This window comes from Phascolarctos cinereus, unplaced genomic scaffold, assembly GCF_003287225.1.
Source record: "Phascolarctos cinereus isolate Bilbo 61053 unplaced genomic scaffold, phaCin_HiC Scaffold_4;HRSCAF=312, whole genome shotgun sequence".
NCBI lineage: Eukaryota > Metazoa > Chordata > Mammalia > Diprotodontia > Phascolarctidae > Phascolarctos > Phascolarctos cinereus.
The window spans coordinates 709,337,121-709,359,018 of NW_027555847.1; the positions used below are offsets into that span (position 1 = coordinate 709,337,121).

Consider the following 21,898-nt stretch of genomic DNA (forward strand, 5'->3'; position numbering starts at 1 on the left):
GGCACATTCCAAGGCTGCAGCTGCCAGTGCCCCCCCTGCATTCCCTTCCTTCGTGTCTGCACTCGCTGCCCCCAGGATGTGGCTCCTAGGCCCTGGTATCTGCCAAGACATGCACGTGCAAAGTCCCAGCCGGGAGCTGAGGGGTGGCCTTGCCCTGGGGATCAGGGGTAGGGGGAAACACCTGTCCTCAAGAAAGGCCACTACACCCACACTCCCTTTCCTGGAGATCGAGTCACTGAAGGGCAGCAGCCAGCTAGTCTGGCCTGCACTGGACCAGTGGCCATCACAGTCTGGTTGTGGACAGCTGTCCTCATGAAGGACTTCGGACGCTCTGCCTCAGTCTACTCCTTTGTAACTCCTGCCCACTACCTCCAGTTCTGCCAACCAAAAGCGAACAGTATCCTAGGCTCCCAGACAGGACCAGAGACACATTCTAGCCCAACCCCATCATTTTACAGGGAAGGGAAGTGATGTGACTTGCCCAAAGTCACGTAGATAGTCAGAGGCAGGACTCTACTCAGCTCTGGAAGGACTGTGGTGCCGTCCACGGAAAAGTCAGAAAGACCATGACCCTGTGGGGGTGGGGAAGGAAGGAAAAGAGAGCTCATGGATGCTATTTTGACAGATGAAGTTTGCGCTGCCAATGTGGCGTCCGAGTGGAGGGATCCAGCAGACAGTGGGCAAGGCTAGGCTGGAATTTATGAGAGAGGTAAGGGCTGGACACGCAGACCTGAATATTCTGCCCAGATAAGGAGCAGACTCCCTGGAGCTGATGAGATGGATGAGAGCATGGAGAGAAGAGAGGGCAAAGGGCAGAGCCTTGGGGCCACCCAGCAAAGAAGACAGAGAAGACTGGTCAGGCCAGAGGATGTGACGATCATGGAACCCTAGGGGAGGGGAAAGTGGCCAAGGGGGAGAGGGTGGGCAGACGCCAGAGTGGCCCTGGAAAAGGTAGCTGGATTTAGCGATTAGACCACTGCGCCCTTCCCTGGACCTTCCCCTGGTAGAATGGAAGCTGCTGGAGGGCAGAGCCTGCTTGGGGTGGCTCTCTGTACCCCCAGCACATTGACCCTGGGGCCTGGACCGGCCAGCCTGCTCCTCTGTTCTTCCCCTGGCTAGCATTCAGGGAACCCTGCTGCAGGACAAGCCCAAGCAGGCCAGGGTAAGCCAGGCCCAGAGAGGAGGGATGCTGGGGGCCCTGACCAAGGGAAGGCCGCGGTCCTGCCAAGCCTTCCTCTCCTCTCCCACAGTCCCGGGGGTGGGGGGAGGGGGTGGAGGGGAGCCTCACCTTAAAGACATAAGACTTCATCTAGGCCAGGGGTTCTTTGGGTGTCCTGGCCCATTTTAGGAGTCTGTGCTGAAGCCCATGGACCCCCTTACATGCACAAAAAATAAAATAAAAAAGTTCACAAAGGTATAGTGAGATATGATAAGTAAATTCTCACACAAGCCACTTCATGGATCCCTCAGGGGTTGAGGACCCCTCCCCCTAGGAGCAGTATCAAAGTCTAACATAAACAGGGGCCACAGAACCATCTGTAAGGATCCCTTCCTGTGGGTAGCAGTATCTTGACTTAGAAAACCACATGTTAATATTATCTACCTTTTGTTGTATCTTCCATTTATTTTGTTAAATATTTCCCAAATTATTATGTTTTAATTTCATTTTTTAATTATTTATTTTTATTATTTTTTCCCAATTTTTTAATCATCTTCTTTATTTGTAGCTCCAAATGCCACATAACTTTTGACAATTTACTGCCTCACAACCAAACCAAACAAAAACCGCATAAGCAAGGATTTCATTGGGAGGACTGGGGGCCTGGCCAGGTGTTTGAGAGGCCTGTTCCTTCCTGCCCCTTAGGAAGTGAGAGAGATCAAACTCGGGGCAGGAGGGGCCAGGGTGGGAACGGGGGAGTTCCGGCATCAGGCCTAGCTCCGCCTGGCAGGAGGGCCGCCTTCCTGGGCCTCAGTCTCCCCACTGGGCCGCTGGGCTGGCCCTCCTCTCCACACCCCCCAACTCCCTGGCAGCGGCCCTTCCCAAGGAAGGAGCTATGTAAACAGGAGGAGGTCGGGGCTAGTCTCAAAGCAAGGCCTCTGGCTAGAGTCTTCCAGATTAGGAACTAAGACCAGGCAGAGAGGAGCACACACCAAGTCCCCCCCCTCCCCCAGCCCAGGAGTGGAGGAGGTAGTAACCCAATCCCCCACAGGGCCCTCGCACTTGCTGAGTAACTCCCCAGGAATGGGGAGCCGGGTATATTTATCCTGATAACCAGCCGCTTCGGGGCCGGGCAGCTCTGTGACCCCTTAAAAGCTGACGCTGAGGTGAAGGGAGAGTCCTGCTCTGCCAGCCCCCCACCCCCCCCGGGAGACCGGCAGGCAGCAGTCCGAGGCTCCCAGGCTTAGGCGGAGCTGGAAGGCACAGAGGGCAGCAGAGTTGACCCTGGAGTCAGGAAGACCAGGGTTCGAATCCCTCCTCTGACTACCTAGGTGACCTGGGAGAGTCACAACTTTTCCAAGCCTCAATTTCCTCATCTGTCCAATGGGAATAACAACAGTGCCTACCTCTGGAGGCTATTGTGAGGATCAAAAGAAAAGTGTGCCATGTAAACGTCAGCCCTTATGAACATCCCCATCATTATGATCACTCTGACTGCTTCCGTGGTTTCATCAGTGCAGGGAGCTCCTGGTGGCACCATCTCTTCCACTTACAGTCACTTAACTTCTGTTTGCCTCAATCAACTCAACTGTAAAACGGGCATAATAGCGCCTACCTTGTTGTGGGGATCCAAGATGGCACACAGTAGGCGCTTAATAAATGCTTATTCCCTTCCCTTCCATAAGAATGGGCCTAACCCTTCTCATGGGCACACAAGGAGAGCATGAGCAGTGATACAGTTATTGGTTGGTTATTTAACGTGATACATTTCTCGATCCGCTTGAGAGGGCACCTCTGGAATCCAAGGACCCTTTTCTGTGCAAGAGTCAGATCCTAGACAGGATCCCCGGCGCCTCTGCCTTCCCCAAGGGGAGGGATGAGGAATGAGCAGCACCCCAGAATGAGCTGTCATTTCAGTGCCGAAGAAGCGTGCCCGGAGGTCACAGCTGCTGACTCACACCTCACTCATCAGGAGCTGCCGCTCCAGGCCGTCCCTCCCCAGGAGGAAGTTGGCCTGCACATGGAGGGTGAGACGCCAGAAAGGAAGCCAACCCAGCCCCCCCCAGTCTGATTCTGGGCTTCAAGGCTGGGACTTCCCACCACAGACGGCATCGGCTGCCCCACCGCAGGGAGCCGATTTCCTCTTGGACTCCTAACTCCTAACAACGAAGAGGTCCGGCTGAGGGCTCGATCTGGAATCTGGGGATCTGCGCTCGAATCATGGCTCTGTCACCTGCTGGTTATGTGACCTCATACGTCTGTAAAATGAGACGTGTTGGAAGGGGTCCTTCCGGGCCTAAATGTATGATCCTGTTCTGCTAACCAGATCTAAAGCTGGCAGGGTCCAATCCCTTCATTGGCTACAGATGAGTAAACTGAGGTCCTGAAGTGACCCGCCTGTGGTCTCACAGCCAATCAGCAGCAGAGGGAGGGTCTGAGCCAAGGACTCAGCAGAAACGGGACTGCCCTCCAAGGCAGTATGTTCCCTGTGCCACATCCTCTCCCCTTTTATTACAAGATTCCTTGTGATCTCCCCTACTCTCTCCATTCATCCCGGACTTGCTGGACAGACCCCCTCCCCTCTTCAACGGGGAGGACAGCTTCTGAAGAGATCAAGGGAGCCTCAGGCCAACCCAAACCCCGATCCTACAGTTTATGTCAGCAAACTCTTCTAGGACCTGAGCATACAAGGTCCAAAGAGATGTTCTATGGAGGAAGTGATGGGGAGATGAGAGGCACACAAAATTGGTACAGAATCGCAGAGGCCAAGAGAACCTAACAGGGGGGAAAGGGATCAGGGAAGGCTTCAAGGAGGAGGTGGCCCCAGAGCTGGGCGTGGAAGGAAGATAAGTGCTGAGGACAATCTACAGAAGGAAGGAAGAAAGAAAAGCAAGCAAGGAAGGAAGAATAAACAAGGAAAAAGGGAAGGGAGGAATGGCAGGAGGAAGGAAGGGAGGAAGAAGGAAAGAAGGAGGGACGGAGGAAGGAAGGGAGGAAGGGAGGAAGGCAGGGAGGGAGGGAGGAAGGGAGGGAGGGAGGAAGGAAGGAGGAAGGAAGGAAGAAGGAAGGAAGGAAGGAAGGAAGGAAGGAAGGAAGGAAGGAAGGAAGGAAGAAAGGGAGAGGGCAGGCACACTAACCAGGGCCTAAGAACACAAACTGCTGTATTATTTTCACACTTGATAATAAGTAACTAACTCCCTTTAGAAACAAGTGCGGCAGGCTGGATTTCCATGTAGGAGTTAAGGGTCAGGAGGGTCTAAACTCACATCCAGCCTCTGCCACTCACCATCTATGAGACCATGGGCAAGTCATTTCAGCCTCAATATCCTCCCCTGTAAAATGGACCCCCTCCTACCTGCATCTTTAGTCCTGGCCTCCTCAGGATCCTCCCCCCTGGTGCTTTCGGAGGCCCCGCGGGCTCTTTGCCAGATGCTCCCATCAGCCCTGCCCCATCCCGTAGCTGCCTTAGGGGAAGCCCGATGCCCCACACAGCTCTTGGTACCACCCGTTTCCCAGGCTCCCAGAGATAACTCTGGCTCCTACCTCCTCCTCCCATCCCCCAGAGCCTCTTCATCACCAACAATGCCCTTCAATGGGTCCTTTGCAATGTGTCTCCCAGACGTTCTGGCCTTGCTAGGCCCACGGCTCCCACCGATCAGGGCCTTTATCCCCTCTTGGCTTCCAACAGCAGGGCCCCCTCCCCAGTCTCAGTTTCTCCCCTTCTGTCATTTCACCAGGTCACCACAATCAGGTTCATTTTTCATACCTGGGATCAGAGATTTAGATCCCTGTAGGCCCCATACTGACTTAGAAAACCAAAATTAACATTATCTATGTCATACTGCATTTCTATTTATTTTGTTAAACATTTCCCAATGACATTTTAATTTCACACTGGCTCCCACCCAAGGCTGACATCTCTGGCCTAGAACCAAACACTTATTCTCACCTCCCTCTCTAGTCCTATCCCCCCTGCTCCCCTTAGATCAGGAATTCTTCAATTTTTTGTACCATGGGCCCTCCCTCTGACAATCTGGGGAAACTTGAAGACCGCTCCTCACTGTAATGTCTTATAATAATTGAAGGAAATGCTAAATTTCAGTTAGGAGATAGTGAAAAGAAAGACTCCAGTTTTTTCCCCACTCACAGTGCCCAGGTGAGGCCCCTTGCCTTAGACAAACCCTCCACTCTATAGTAGTCATTTTTTTTTTTTGCAAGGCAGTTGGGATTAAGTGACTTGCCCAGAGTCACAGAGCTAGTAAGTATCACATGGTCAAGTATCTGAGGCCAAATTTGAACTCAGGTCTTCCTGACTCCAGAGGGCTGGTGCTCTACATCTAGCTGCCCCCTAATAACTTCTTCTACCTTTGCCGTGGCTGTTCCTCATATCTGGAAGGCTCTCCCTCCCACCCTCCAGGAATTCTGGCTCAAGTAACACCTTCTCCACCCCCCAGACACCAGCGTCTTCCCCGCTACCATTCTCAATGCTCTGTGCTGATCTCGCGCGCTTTGATTTCCACGTCCCGTCCCCCTCATTAGACTATAGCGCCTAGCACACAGTAAGGGTTTCATAAAGCGTGTTGAAATGGAAGTGAGACTGATTACTGGCCCCAGTCATCACAAAGACAGGAGTAGGGATGACAAGGGACGTTCACTCAGCTCTACACTTTACAAACACTCAGCACACGTCAGCTCATCAGAGCCTCAACACAACCTTGGGAGGTCGGTGCTCCAACTATGATTAGCCCTATTTTACAGATGAGGAAACTGAGGCTGAGAATGGTGGAATGAATTGTTCAGGGTCACACGGCTAACGAGTATCAGAGGCAAGATGTGAAGCCAAGCCTTCTAGTCTCCAAGTCACAATGTCACCCATTTAGGGAAGATATGAACTCATTTGACTCTGGAAAGTCAATAAAAATCTACTATAAACAACAAGGAAGGGGAAGGCCCAGATGCTGGAGTCTGTGGGTGCTGACTGAGTCATTGACTTTGGGCTTCGTGCCAAGAACATGAGACTGATACTGCCCCGGTCATTCATGGGACCATTCTCAAGTTCACGGGATCCCAGCCCTGGACCTGAAAATCTCCACGGCCGTGGGCTGCAGGAGCCATGGGGGTCCCTTCCTCCCAGGGATAAGGCAGCAGAGGGGAGACTTTAGCAGTGACAGCGAAGATCAGAGCTGGGAAAATCACAGGGCATGAGCTGTAAGGGGGACAGTGAGGAAGCCTGTCTGACTGGAGTGGTGGGTTTGTCTACGGCTTATTTACCTGGGCTTTGTTTTCAGGGGCCTGTGAACCTGAATGGGAAAAAACGGACATCTTTATTTTTGCTAACCTCTAACTGAAATCATTCGTTGACTTGCCTAGTGTCACAGCTAGTCAGTGTGGATCGCTTCAACGATGGGGAAAGGCGAGGTCCTAACCAGACTATATCGACTGTAACTCAGTTACAATCCCACCTAGGACACTTGCTGGCTCATGTAACCCCTCTGGGCCTCAGTTTCCTCACCTGCAAAATGAACTGGAGAAGGAAATGGCCAACCACCGTGGTATCTTTGCCAAGAAAACCCCACATGGGGTCACACAGAATTGGACATGACTGGACAACAGACACAGCTGGTGAGCATCTGGGACAAGATTTGAACTCAGATCTCCCTCGTCCCAAGTCCAGTGCTCCATCCACAGAGGCCACACAAATGTGAGTTATCACTGCCATTCTCAGCCCCCTTCCCAGCAGGCAGCAGCAAGGCCCAAGGCCTCCCTTTCGGGCCAGAGGCGGCTCAACCAGCAGCCCAAGACTCCCTGGCTTTGAATTGCAGGGTTCCTAACAATGGTGGGAAACGTCAAGAAAGAGACTCTGACCTTCACCCAGACGAGGCCCGGAGCCCGGGAGCTTGGCCCAAGAAAGGGAGGGAGGAGACAGGCTGGGACAGCGAGGCCCTTTGGGATCCCAGAGGAAAGATGCCGCTTCACAAGGAGCCTACGTCTCTGTGATGGCGGCAGCAGCAGAGGGAGTGCCAAGGGGCGAATCTTGGACCCACGGTATCCTCCTGACTCACAAGCCAGCCTGGCTCCTGGCTGGACTGGCACCCCCCCCCCCAGCCAGGAGCTCAGGACCTGAAGGCCAGTGGCCATCTGCCTTGCCAAATATCCCTCTTCAATATCAGGGATGTTACCTTCAGGAATTGGGTTTTTTTCTTTTTTGTCTCTGTATCCCCAGGACCCCTGCACAATGCCTGGCACATAGCAGGCTTGTTAACTTGAAGCTGAGGAAGGCAAGGGCCGCCAGGTGGCACAATGGTTAGAGTGCCTGGCCTGGGGTCTGCAGGACCTGAGTTCAAATTTGGCCTCACACACTTCCTAGCTGGGTGACCCTGGGCAAGTCACTTCATCCTGTTTGCCTCAGTTTCCTTACCTGTAAAATGAGCTGGAGGAGGAAATGGGATCATGGAGAGTCAGACATGGCTGAAACGACTGAGGCAGGCAGAGTCTGGCTGTATCCCACCCTGGGTCAGACCACATCTGGGGCCCTGCACTAGGTGTTGGGTGTTACCAGAGGCAGTGCAGCACAACAGAGAGAACCTGGACTCGGAATCACAGGAACTGGGTTCCAATTCCAACACTCTGGCTTGGCAGATGTGTGACTTTGAGCAAATCACCTCTCTGAGCCTCAGTTTCCCCATCTGTAAAATGAGAGGGTAGGATAGGCTGTCTGCTAAGGTCCCTTCCAGCTCTGGAGCTATGAGCCTTTCATTCTTCCCCAGGGGACTCCCTAGGGACGCAAAGACAATTAATCTTCTTGAGAAGATGAGGATGAAGGGATGTAAGGCAAGTCAAGAAGGAATACGGAATGAGCATTTATATAGAGCCTACTGTGTACCTGGCACTTAATTTCTCATTTAATCCTCACAACAACCCTTCGAAGTATGTGCTGTTATTATCCCCATTTTGCAATTGAGGAGACTGAGGCAGACAGAGGTTAAGTGACTTGCCCAGAGTCACTGGGCTAATAAGTGTCTGAGGCTAGATTTGAACTCAGGTCTTCCTGACTCCAGGCCAGCACTCTATCCAGTGCAACATCCATCTGCACCAGTTTCCTCATCTACAACACTGGGGGCGGGGGCTGAGCCTGCTGACTTCTAAAGAGCCAGCTCTAAGCCGTGACCCTGCATGGAAGAGGGTCCAGAGGAAGGAAGCCTTTGTTTGGGCCACATGAGAACACAGCCCAAGAAGACCTGGAAGAGCTCTGACAGATACGCCCGAGCACCTGGAAGGTGATCATGGGGAAGGATCAGCCCGGTCCGCCTGGCGCCCAAGGGCAGAGCCAGAGGCAGAAGACGGTGTAGTCTCCCCTGAGGAAGTCGCAAAGGAGAATGGGCTTCCTGGGAGGCCGTGGGCCGCCCCTCCCTAACAGGCTTCACCAAGAGGAAGGATTCCTGGTTCTTTTTTCCACCCTCGGGGCTCTGAGGTAGACTGCCACTGAGGCCTTCCTTGTACGTAAAGTCAGGGGCGGTTGGTGAGATGCCACCCTCTGCCTCCTCCTTCTGACCCGGCTTTTTCTTTTCCTTCTCACCCTTCCTCTCCTCTGCCCATACCCCGGGTCGTCCCACCCTATCTGTGAAGAGAAAGCCCGAGCCTGGTCCCACAGTGGCCCTCCCCAGATAACAAGCCTGGTGTCTATCTGGCCTCTCCTCCTCCCTGCAGCAGCGCCTTCACTCCCCAAAGCCAGGCCCTGACCCCTCTGCACCCTAACTGCAGCCTGGACAGTCCACCCCAAGGAGACAGTGAGGAGAGCCGAGGGACGAAGGATGGAGAGGGGAGTGGAAGCAAAGGCTGGCTCTGCAGCAAGGATGCCCACAGAGGCCCTGAAGCCTCCACTACCACGCTCCCGAAGCACCCGGGAATCCTGGCTCTGCCACGTACGACCTACCCTCTCTGGGCCTCAGCTTCCCCATCTGTAAAAATGAATGAAAGAGCTGGAGAAAAAATGAAAGGTGGGGGCTGGACACCTTCTGAGGTTCCTTCCAGCTCTAAATTACAATCTGAAAGCTCAGACGTCTGATCCCAAGTGAGGCCGCTGCTTTTCCTGCCAAATGAAGCCACTCTGAATGTGGTATACACTGTTGGGCATGGTCCCTGTCCAGGATGTTTTTGCATAACTGATTTCCTTTGTTTCAAGGGAAGGAGCAAAAGGTCCTCAGGGAGTCAGGAAGACAAGAGTTCAAATCCGGCCTCAGATACGTACTAGCTGTGTGACCCTGAGAAAGTCTGCTCATTTCCTCATCTGTAAAATGAGCTGAGAAGGAAATGACAAAGCATTTCAGTATCTCTGCCAAGAAACCTCAGATGGGATCATGAAGAGTCAGACACCACTGAAAACAACTGAACCAGCACCATCCCCTCTGGGATCCAGGACAGATCAGAGACAAGCTGCCTCATCTGTAGAATGGGAATAATAATGCTTGCACTTCTAACCTCAGGGCTATAAGAAGGCGAGCTGTGGCTGGCATTACCCTCTCATCATCACCATCGCTGTTGTTACCCGCAGGAGGAAGGAAGATGCAGCCGGAGTGATTGAGAAAGACGAGCATCCGGACTTGGGGCCAGAACTGACAGCCAGGATGGAGTCTGAGAGGGGAGGGGGCAAGCAGGACCTCCCCCCGCCCCGATTCTCAGAAGTCACTTCCCAAGCTTCCCTGGAAAGGGCTGGCCCACTGAGTCAACTCCCCCCCCGACTTCCTTCCTGATCTGGGCTAGGTAGGAGACATCTGCTGAGGCCCAGCTCTGGTGGCCCCAGCAGCCGGCCGGCAGAGCCAGATGACAGCTGGTGCCCCGCCTGGGATGAGGCTGGAACAGGCACGGTTCATGAGCCCATTGCTGCAACCGGAGCCTGCCCATGACGAGCTCTTCAGGCTTGGCTCCCCTCTCCCTGAGTGGAGCAGGCCTGGCTGACCCGCAGGCCTCTGGGGCCAAAGGGCCACGGGTATGGAAGTGGTGATCGCCTCGTGTCAGGGCTGGCCAGGCCATCCGGGGTGGAAGAGATGAGGCTTCCTCGGGCCTCAGGAACACAGGGAAACAGCTCAGGGCCAAAACCCTCACAGCTTTCTTCGGCTAACCAGAGTCACACACAGAGAAACCACAAGGGGAAGGCAAGGGGGGCAGGGGGAAGGATTTTCCAGACCCAACCTCATCTATAGCCTCCCCTGGGCCCTGGGCCCTGAGCCCGGCTGGGGATACTTGGCAGGACCCAAGCAATGGGTAAGCAAGGTGCCAGGAGAAAACAGAAGTGGAATAGGACCCAAAAAGGACAGACACCCAAGCTGTCCCGTACCCTGTGCCAGGCACTGGGCTAAGCTCTGCAGAATTAATACCTCATTGGATCCGCATCACAACCTCGGGAGGGAGGTGCTGTTATGATCCCCATTTTACAGATGAGGAAACTGAGGCAAACAGCAGTGAAGTGACCTGCCCAGGGTCCCACGGCTAGGAAGTGTCTCAGGCCAAATATGAACTCAGGTTTTCCTGACTTCAGGCCCAGCACTCTATCCACTAAGCCACCTAGCTGCTAACTGAGGCCAACAGGGTTAAAGTGACTTGCCCAGGGTCACTCGGCTAGGAAGTATCTGAGGACAGATTTGAACTCAGGTCTTCCTGAGTGCCCCTGATGCCCGTCTTCAAGTAGCCAGGCAGCAGAGTGAATGGAGTCCTTGGGCACGGGGTTGGGCCTGAGGGTAAGTCTCACCTCGGACACTTACTTGGCTATAGGACCATGGTCAAGTATGTTCCCCTCTCTCCACCTCAGTCTCCTCGACTGTAAAATGGGGACAATAACAGCATCTGCTTCACAGTGGTGAAGATCTACTGGGATAATTATAAGATCATTCAGGGTGCTTCACAGACCTTCAAGGGTGCTGCCATGTGCGGAGAGATCAGACTCGGTCTGCTTGAACACGGAAGTCACAAAGAACCAGATTTAGGTTCAATGTTGGGAAACACTCAGAGGGACAATTCAATTCAAGCAGAATTTATGAAGTACCTACTGTGTGCCTGGATGGCTCTGTGCGGGGTGCTAGAAATATGAAGACAAAAATCATACACTCCCTGCCCTCAAGGGCCTTACACCAACTACCAGGGGGATCAGGGAAGGCCTCCAGGAGGAGGTGGCCTTTGTCATCTCTGTATCCCTCTGGGCCAGCACAAGACCTGGCCCACAGGGAGCTCGCCAAAGATGTTTCCTTGGCCAGAATGGGGTGGATAGATGCCCTGGGGCCACTACAGGAACAGAGACTTTACTGATAACCACAGCAGGCCCCAAGGGCTGTGAGGGGTTGAGCAGGCACACCCATACATTGTTGATGGAGCTGTGAATTCGTCTGACCATTCTCAAAAGCACCAGGCTTAGAAAGTGACCAAAATTGGAACCAGAGATCCCACTGATCAAAAAGAAGGGCTCTACGCACGTTGCTGTTAGTAAGAAAACCGGGATTAGAACTCCCAACCTGGGCTCCTTTCCACTATGCCCTTTCGCACAAAGCCTGGTGTAGTGGACAGTGTAAGACTTGAAGTCAGGAAGGCCTAGGTTCAAGTCTTGCCTCTTCCAAGATCTATCAAAGTGACCCTGGGTCAACCACATCAGCTCTCTGAGCCTCAGTTTCCTCATCTGTGAATTGGGGAAAACAATACCACCAATAAGTGCCTCACAGTGTTGTTGGGAGGGTCAAATGGGATAATGTTTGCAGAGCACTTAGCAAGTTTAAAGGGCTGGTGGCTGCTATCACTGTTCCCACCTCCAAGCTCTTGCCCAAGCATTCTCCCCCTGCTCCCCCAGAGTGCCTTCCCCACTTTTATAAACCAATCAGAAGGCTGGAACCAAATCTCACCAATTATGAAAAGTGATTCCATTTTCTGCATTTAAAGCTAAAAGGGAAAGGCCCATAGGAGTTTGGGGGGGTGGTTTGGCAAACCCAGGCTCCCTTGGGGAAGGTGTTGCCAACCTGGACACTAGTGTCTAGGCCAAGGCAGACACTCTGCGTGACCAGGGGCAGGGCAGGCTACATCAGTAGCATCTCCCAGTCGGACGCAGGCAAATAAGAGCCCGGGAATCCCGGGGTGAGGGAGGAACTGACACTGTGCCCCCTCTGCTTGTGGACAGCAACAGAGATAGCAAAGCCAAGGCTGGGAAGATCTGGGGGGCTTTGGGGGGAGAATCGCGTCCTCTGCCAAGTCCCCCCTTTTCTTCTGCACAAACCCCAACCTCTGAGCTGGAGCTCTCTTATCAATAAAATGAAGACAACGCCAATTTCCCCTGAAGGCTGAGGGTGCCCGCAGGGAGGAAGGGCAGATCTAGGCCCTGTCTTTCTGAATCACAAAGTTGGAAGGGACCCCAGAAGCCATCTCATCCAACTTGTATCTGAACAGGAATCCCCTCCCACCAACATCCCAAACAAGTGAGGTCGTCTAGCCACTGCCTGAAGACCTCCAGCGCTCGGGAGCCCACCCCCCCCAAGGCAGCCCAGTGCATGCGGGGCGCTCTCTCGCTGTCCCAGTCTTCCCTGACATCGAGCTTAAACCTGCCCCCTGCAGCTACTCCCCCTGCCCCCCTCTGGGGTCAAGCAGATCAAGGAGACCCCCTTTTCATTAGACTGATCCCCTCTTTCAAATACTCATCTCATATGGACCTTAGACCATAGTTAGTCCAACCCCCTCACTTTACAGATAAGGCAACTGAAGCCCACAGAAGGCAGCCAGCTCTCACTTATGAGCCCCATCCTTCCAGGTCATCCCTTCTTCCGAATTATCCATCCCACGTCCTTCACCTAATCCTCCTCAAACGAAGGCCCTTTTCTGGACCCTCCCCAGTTTGTCAATGGCCTTCCTAAAAAGTGGCACCAGAAGCAGTGCTCCAGATGGAGTCCAGGGGAAAAGGGATGCTGGCTTCTCACAACTGCTTTTCCACCCACCAATCTCAGCAGATGGGACACATCACCTAGGCAGTGGGGAGGGAATCCCCCTGGGTGCCTGGCAGCAAACACTGGACAGCAGGACAGTGCCTCTTGGGGGTCTTTCCAGCCGAGCAGCCTGACCCTGGCAGAGCTCCAGCTAGACTCATCCCCTAAATTCTGGGAAGCAGCAGCTAAACAGCCACAGGGCGTGTGCAATAACCCAGAGAAACAGCTCTGTTCTTTCTCTCTGGCCCTGAAAACAGTCCCCACCCAGAAAGCAAGTTCAAAAAGTCACATGGAACAAGACCATCTAGAGGCAGATCTGAAATCAGAATGGGACAGGGCTCACTGCAGAAAGGCCAAAAGGCCCGAGAACACCGATGGGGGCCTCAGGACAGGGCTCACTGCAGAGGGGCCAAAAGGCCCGAGAACACCGATGGGGGCCTCAGGACAGGGCTCACTGCAGAGGGGCCAAAAGGCCCGAGAACACCGATGGGGGCCTCGGAGAGGGCTCACTGCAGAGGGGCCAAAACACCGAAGGGGGCCTCAGGAGAGGGCTCACTGCAGAGGGGCCAAAAGGCCCGAGAACACCGATGGGGGCCTCAGGAGAGGGGTCTGGGCTATCAGCTCTGCTCCCCTCCATCAGAGAGCTCAGGGCAGCAGGTCCAAAGGCGGGACAGGGAGCAGAACCCAAGATGTTCACTGATCGCCTTTCTGATATTCTCCAAGCTCCCACACTCGACTCACCCCACGGCGAGGCCCAGCTTGCAGACCGCGGGACATCCCAGATGCCAAGCGAAGGTTGTCTTTGGATCTTAGCAGCAGATATTGAAAAGGAGAAGGTGTTACAAAGCATTTAGGCGGCACAGTGGATAGAGCACTAGGCCTGGAGTCAGGAAGACCTGAGTTCAAATCTAGACTCCGATCCTTCATAACTGTGTGACCCTGGGCAGGTCAATTAACCTGTTTACCTCAGTTTCCTCATCTGTAAAACTGGGATGATAATAGCACCTACCTCTAGGACTGTTGTGAGGATCAACTGTAATGACTGTAAAGTCATTATACACATGGTTCCTACAGTGCTAAATCCAGGGGTCCAGAATCAGGACTCACCTGCTCACTGATACAGGTGCCCCTCACGCTTCTCTGGCCCAAAACAGGATCATTTCAGAAGAAATGAAAAAAGATCCATATCTGCTTACGTCCTCAAAATAAAGGCCAAAGCGGGGCATGGGGCAGTGAATGGACCAACTGCATTCGCTGCATAAACTGCGAATGAACCAGGCCCAGAAAGGCCCCTTCAGCCAAAGTGCAGTGAGGAGAGGGGAGGGTGACTTCAGTCACAAAACCTGGATTCAAATACTATCAGCCGTGTGACCCCAGGCATATCATTTTATTCCTCCGGGGCTCGGTTTTCACAGATATGTGTTCTACCGAAATACAAAGCTGAAACTTAACATCGCCACCTCTACGGGCCTCAGTTTCCTCATCTGTAAAGTGGGAATTGACTTCAATTCAGCAAACCTCCTTTTATAACGACCTTCCTTCCTCTTACAAAGCAGTCGCTGGGGAAGTATTCTGTTTATTTTCAGAAGCTTGTACTAGCTGCTCGGGTTGGTTAGGGGAGGGACTTTTTCCTAGTGTGGAAACTTCCTTTAGTGTTGCAAATAGGCAACTCATTAACCAACTTATTTTGCAGTTGCTGGGGGCAGCCCTGAAATGACTGGGCCACAGTCACACAGCTGGGATGTGCCCTGGGCCTTCCTGGCTTGGGTCTACTGTCACTCTCTACCCGGAGGGCTAGATTTGGGGTCAGAGGCCCCTGTCCTCCCGAGTCTCACCTGGGCCACTTGGAGCACATCACTGACATCTGTAAAGTGAGGGGACTGAATAGCACAGCCTCTGAGCCACCTCCCAGCCCGGGGACTTGGAACATCCCATCCGCCGCCATGTACGCCAGGGAGAAAGGGCAGCGATGACCTCGGCGTCCATGCTGGAATACCCAGTGCCCAGGGCCCAAACAGCCAGGTTGCTTAGCCTTTCCGGCACTGGTAGGTAGCAGTTTGGGGAAATGAACCAGTAGCTGCCCTCCCTGAAGTCACAAAGTGGCCTTCTTCCCCATCTAGCTCTGTTCCAGCTTCAGGCTTCTGCTGGAATGCTCAGAACCCACGTGGGCTGCATTCCCCACTGGTGACCTCCCTAGGACTCTGGGGAAACAAAAGGACAGCCAGCCCCACTCCCTGACATCACCAGTGGAAGAGGAAGAGGCTCCCAGCCAAGCCAGTTATCAGAGGAACCAGGTCCTTCCTGCCCCAACGGCAGGCAGACCCCCTCCCAGCCCCACAACTCCCCTTAGAACGTGGCCCAGAGTAGGCTCCCCCTCCTGAGCTTCCCTGAGCAAGCCCGGGAGCAGCTTCCCGGAGTCTGAGGCCCAGATCCAAGTCTCCCACTGAGCCCCAGGAAGGCAACATCCCATTGGTAGGAAGGTCTTCCTGCCATCAAACCCCAAACTGCCTCCTCCTTTCTCCTAGTTCTGCACCTCTGGGATGAAGCAGAACGAGCCTACGGCCCCTTCCCCAAGACAGACCCTCCATACTGGAGGACTAGACCGCCCTTCTGTTCTTCCCACACCTGCCCTTCTCCTGGGTCAATGCCCCCAGCTCCTCCCACCGATTCCTATACGGCCAAGACTCAAGGCCATGCCCCTCCTGGGTGCCTTCTCCAGAAACTGTCCAGCTCTTAACTTCTACATCATCTGATCCCAGAATCAGAGGAGGAGCCAACCAGCACAAACAAACCCTTTATTATAATCAGATTTGATTTCATTTTCTGATCCCAACACCCTTATTTTTTTAGTTATCAGTCAGTCAACAAACATTTATTAGGTACCTAGTAAGAGTCAGGCACTGGAGAGAAAAAAGGTGAAAAACGGCTGCCCTCCAGCAGCAACCAGTCTAGGGACAAACAAGATATATACCCGGCACACAGGCAGCGTCAGAGCCAGAACTCAAACCGAGGTCCTGACTCCAAATCCAGCCCTCTTTCCATTAAAGCTGGCTGCAGTCAACGTCCTTTCTAAAATAAGGCACCAGGGTCTGACCACAGTTCTCCTCATGTGGCCTGATCGGGAGGGACCGATTACTTCTCTGGTCCTGCCCATCCATCCACACCTTCATTCAGGCACTGAATATTTACTAACCACCTAGTACAAGCAAGGAAGGGGCTGTGCTCAGTGACCTGGGGGAATCAAGGGCAATGAGGCAGTCCCTGCCCTCCAGAAGTTTACAATCTAGTAGGCATCTTCCCCCACTCCGTAAACTAGCAGCATCCTTATCTCTTTCCTTTTAAATAAAAATCCCCACAAATTCTTCTTCAAGCAAGGCAAGATTGGGAGGCATCATAGTATAGTGGGAAAAACCCTGGATTTGAAGGTAATGGATCTGGATTTGAATTTCTGCTCTGTCACCTGCTGCCCAGGTGACCCTGGCCAAGTCATTTCTCTGGGACTCCACTTCCTCAATTATTCATTTTCCACTATTTGGACCTTAACCTTTATGCAATGAAAAATAACATTTCAGACTCACTATTTTTGGGATTCATACCCCAGTGTTTTTAGAAGTAGGGAAACTATTCAAATGAATATTCTCTAAGTGTCGGTTAGCTTGGCTGTGTGACTCCCTTGACTCCCATCTCTGTTTCTTTCTCTCTCCCTCCCTCCCTCTCCATTCTCTCTCTGTGTAATAAGGGACGGCTCTCTGGGGAGGAGAGATCATAAGGCTCTATTTGGAACTGAAAGTGATGTCAAAATGAAAGATATCAATGCAAATCTTTAAAAAAGAAACTCATGAAATGTGGGATTACCCAGAGGAAAATGATGCAGTCATTTATCCCAGTCACTTTCAATTAGAATTTAATTATGGTGCCAGAGAATTGCTGTTGAGGGTTTTAAGTGCAAGACATGTCCACATTTTAATTTCATTGTAATGAACATTTTCCCTTTTAAAAAAAAAGGTAGGAGGGATCTTTAAAGTCCCTTTTCTAGCTCTAATTCAGGCTCTGCTCCTCTGGCCTGGAGGGAAGGTGAGAGCAGGCGGCCTCAGGGACATTTGGAAAAGGAGTGAAATGCAAACCTTTCAGGTATTGGCAGAGACAAGAAGATGTTTCTCTCACATTCAGCCAATAATCTCCATGATCAATTGCTGTTAACCTTCAGGGATATGCTGAACCACAGAGCAAGCCAGAGGAGGCAGAGATCCCCCCTGAGATTAAAGGGAGGGAAGGAGGGAAGAAGGGGGAGGAGGGATGAAGAGGGGGAGGGAGGGAAGAAGAGGGAGAGGGAGGGAAGGAAGAAGAGGGGAGGGGGAACAAGGATGGGGAAGGAGGGGGAAGGAAAGAAAGAGGAGGGAGGAAAGAAGTGGGTGGGAGATGAAGAGGGGGAAGGAGGGGGAAGGAGGGGGAAGGAGAGAAAGAGAAGGGAAGGAAGTAGGAGAAAAGGGAAGAAGGGAGGGAGGGGAAGAGGGAGAGAGGAGGAGGAGGAGGAGGAGGGAAGGCTCTAGCCTGGTTGCACCACATTCTGGGGGGGGGGCATCCCCACAGGAGTACAGGCAGACGGGAGAAGGGTCTCTAGGTCACAACAGCCCAGTCAGCTGGCCCTTTTCACAGCCCTTTCACTAACCCCAAGCCCTCCTCACAGTGGTCTCTTCAAATTCCTAATTTCCTCATGCACCTGTCTTCTTAAAGATGTGCTACAACAGAATATAAATCACTTTGTATCTTATGTAGTCTGAGAACTGATACAATTAATATGTGGCAAGAGTTCTTTGCAAACCTTAAAGCATTAGAAATGCCATGATGATGATGGTGGTGGTGGTGGTGGTGGTGGTGGCGGTAGTAGTAGTTATCTGTATGCCTGTGCCTGGCACTTAATAGACCCTTAAGGAATGCTTGTTGAACCAAACACTTCAAGTTGTCTCCAGAGAGAGAGAGGAAGGAGGAAAGGGGCAAGGGTCAGGCTGGGGTTTTTAATTGAGGAAAATCCAGAACTTCTGGGAGAGCTGAATGAAATAGTCCAGAGTAAGGAGCTCTGGATTCTCGAACAGGTGAACAGACCCATGACATCTCCATTGAAGAAAAACTTCCTAACCAGGGGATCTATCAAGCAGGATGGTATTTTTCTGATGCGGTAGTGAGCTCCCTGTCCCGAGAGGACTTCAGACAGAGGCTAGATGGTCATTTGTCCGGGATTCTACTCCCTTCCAGCTGTAAGATTCTGAGGGTCTCGGAGGCAGAGGGACTTTAGGCAGGTGACCGGTGATGGCTGTCTTCAGGTCTGTGAGATGGGCACAGGAAGTGTGGGAGTAGACCATGATCACCACCCCTGGGAAGGCTCCCCATCCCTTTCCCCAGATCCTGGGTCCAACAAGGTTGTCTCAGACCAGGCCAACAAAATGCCTTCAGAGAAAATGTACTTTCTCCCCTTTCCTCCCCTCCCCCAGGAAGGGGCAGGAACTGAGGTTAGCGGTCACAAGGAGAGCAGTCACAAAGTAGGATGGGCTATCAAAGGAAGTGGTGAGCTCCCCACCAGCCAAAGGTCACCAAGAAGAATCTAGAAGACCACATTGCAGGGCTGTGGGAGAGGGGAGTTGTTTTCAGGTCCAGGTTAGACTAGGTGGCTGCCCAGGTCCCTCCAAACTCTCAGAATCTGGGCCTAGAAAGCGGCAGTTTGTGAGGGGTCTGGGGGCTGACAATCTAGCCCCCAACCACCACCCAGTTACCTCATCCCAAAGGTCAGCCAATCCAAGGAGGTCAGCCCCTTCGCTGTTGCTACCTGGGGGCACCGACAGGCCCAGATGTGTCTGAGGCAGGATCTGACCCCTGACCAGGCCTTCCTGGTTCCAAGGCCACTCTATCTACTGCATGATGAAGAATGAACACTCCGAACCAAGAACTCTCCAACCTCGGACATTAGCTGTGAGCAAACGAAAACAAGCACCACCTGGGACAATGGGCAGAAGGCCAGTGGCCCACCCCTGGGAAGGCTGCATAGCAGTCAGTGCCTGGCTACTCAGCTAACTGGACGGCAACGAAGAAAGGGGAGCAGAGGCAAGAACACCAGGACCTCAAAGATCTGGGGCTGGAAAGGACCCGAGATGTCATCGAGGCCAACTCCCTCACTTGACAGATGGGGAAACCGAGGCAAAAGATGACTTGCTCAAGGTCACCCAGATGGAATTCAAACCCAGGTCCTGGGACTCCAACTCTCTCACTCCTTCCCCCCTATCCGATGGGAGCCTTGAGAGCCAGAGGGATTCAAAAGACCATCCAGTTTATGCGGCCCCAGAGGAAATGAGACAGAGGCTATGGGGCACTCCCACTTCCACCTGAGGAAGAGGGACATTCCTGGAAACAGAGAGAGGAAAAGTCAGAAGGCCAAACACCAAAACTCCTGGAAGCCAGGGCTGGCTGCATCCTGAGAATAAACAGCCTCAAAAAGGCCAAAATGTCTCTTTAAAAGGGCTGATAACTGGGAAATAAGATATACAGGCAATGGGGTACAGAAATCTATCCTGCCCTACAGGAAAAGAGAAGGGGAAGGGGATAACATCGGGGGGGAGGGGGGTGATGGAAGGGAGGGCAGATTAGGGGAAGGGGTATTCAGAATGCACCCTGTCTTGGGGTGGGGGAGGGTAGAGATGGGGAGAAAATTTGGAACTCAAAATCTTGTGGAAATGAATGTTGAAAACTAAAAATAACTATATAAATAAATAAATAAAAAAGGGCTGATGGCCACCCAGATATGGGCCTGAGGGACTGGGTGGCTTTAGAGACAGTGCTGTCAGCCAGCTAACAAGTATTTATTAAGCACCTACTACATGCCAGGCACCATGCCAAGCACCAGGGATACAAAGAAGTCAAGCACTTATTAAGCACCTACTGTGTGCCAGGCACTATACCAAGCACTAGGGATACAAAGAAAGGCAAAAGACAGTCCCTACAGTGGTGAACCTGGAGTCAGGAGGACCTGAGAGCCAAGGCTACCTCTCATGCTCTCATGCCCTGTGACCAGTCAAGGCCTTCAGTATCTCTGACCTTCAGTTTTTCCAACAGTAAAACGGAGATCATAAGAACTGGGTCGTAGTGAGGATCAAATAAGACAAGATCTGTAAAGTATTTTGCAAACTGTGAAGCACTACACACACATATCCCTTATAATTACGATTCCAGGCCAAATCTCAATCTGCATTCAGAACCTGCCCCCCCTACTTCTTCATCATCATCCCCATCATCACCATCATCCCCATCATCACCATCATCACCACCATCACCATCACCACCATCACCATCACCACCATCACCACCCATTATCATCACCATCACCATCACCACCATCACCATCACCACCACCATCATCACCACCATCACCATCACCACCATCATCACCATCACCACCATCATCATCACCATCATCATCACCACCATCACCATAACCACCATCATCACCACCACCATCATCACCATCACCATCATCATCACCACCATCATCACCATCACCACCACCATCACCATCACCACCATCATCACCACCATCACCACCATCATCATCACCACCATCATCACCACCACCACCATCACCACCATCATCACCATCACCATCACCATCACCATCACCACCATCATCACCACCATCACCACCATCATCATCACCACCATCACCACCACCATCACCATCACCACCATCATCACCACCATCACCACCATCATCATCACCACCATCATCACCACCATCACCACCATCATTACCACCATCATCACCACCACCATCACCATCACCACCATCATCATCACCACCATCATACCACCATCATCACCACCACCATCACCATCACCACCATCATCATCACCATCACCACCATCACCATCACCATCACCATCACCATCACCACCATCATCACCACCATCATCACCACCATCACCACCATCATCACCACCATCATCACCACCACCATCACCATCACCATCACCACCATCATCATCACCACCATCATCACCACCATCATCACCACCACCATCACCATCACCATCACCACCATCACCATCACCATCACCACCATCACCACCATCATCATCACCACCACCATCACCACCATCATCACCACCATCATTACCACCATCATCATCACCACCATCATCACCACCACCATCACCACCACCATCATCACCACCATCATCACCATCATCACCACCACCACCATCACCATCACCACCATCACCACCATCATCATCATCATCACCATCATCATCATCACCATCATCACCATCATCACCATCATCATTACCATCATCATCATCACCATCATCACCATCATCACCATCACCGTCATCACCGTCATCACCATCACCACCACCACCACCACCATCACCACCATCACCACCATCATCACCATCATCATCATCACCATCATCATCATCATCACCATCATCACCATCATCATCATCACCACCACCATCATCATCACCATCATCATTACCACCATCATCACCATCACCACCACCACCACCACTTGATGCCTCCCCAGGAAGCCAATCTCCTTTTCTCTGAAGCTGCCTGCATTAATTAAGGTGACCTTTGGTGTTGGTTACAGAGGCCCTAGATCTGAGTTCAAATCCTACCTCAAACGCTTGCTACCTGGGTGACCTCGGACAAGTCACTTTCCAGTGTCCTCATCCATAAGACAAGGAGATAGGGCTAAGTGACCTCTGAGGTCCCTTCCAGCTCTAATTCTACAATCCTGTC

At 52.4% G+C, this 21,898-nt stretch overlaps 1 protein-coding gene across 6 annotated transcripts in view; it reads right to left on the reverse strand.

Moving 5' to 3' along the window:
- Positions 1–21,898, reverse strand: part of LOC110222837 (paxillin) — a 59,177-nt gene that overhangs the window by 23,111 nt on the left and 14,168 nt on the right. Inside the window, exon 1 of one of the 6 annotated variants that reach the window (XM_078154364.1) lies at positions 13,852–13,931. The exons of 4 other annotated variants lie outside the window; for them this stretch is intronic. Coding sequence is in view for 1 of the 2 variants with exons in the window: in XM_078154365.1 (XP_078010491.1) it covers positions 7,578–7,611 (34 nt within the window). In the remaining variant the exon portion in view is untranslated. Of the gene's footprint in view, positions 1–7,577; positions 7,821–13,851; positions 13,932–21,898 lie in introns of those variants that run through there. One more of the 6 variants, XM_078154365.1, reaches the window with a different exon arrangement.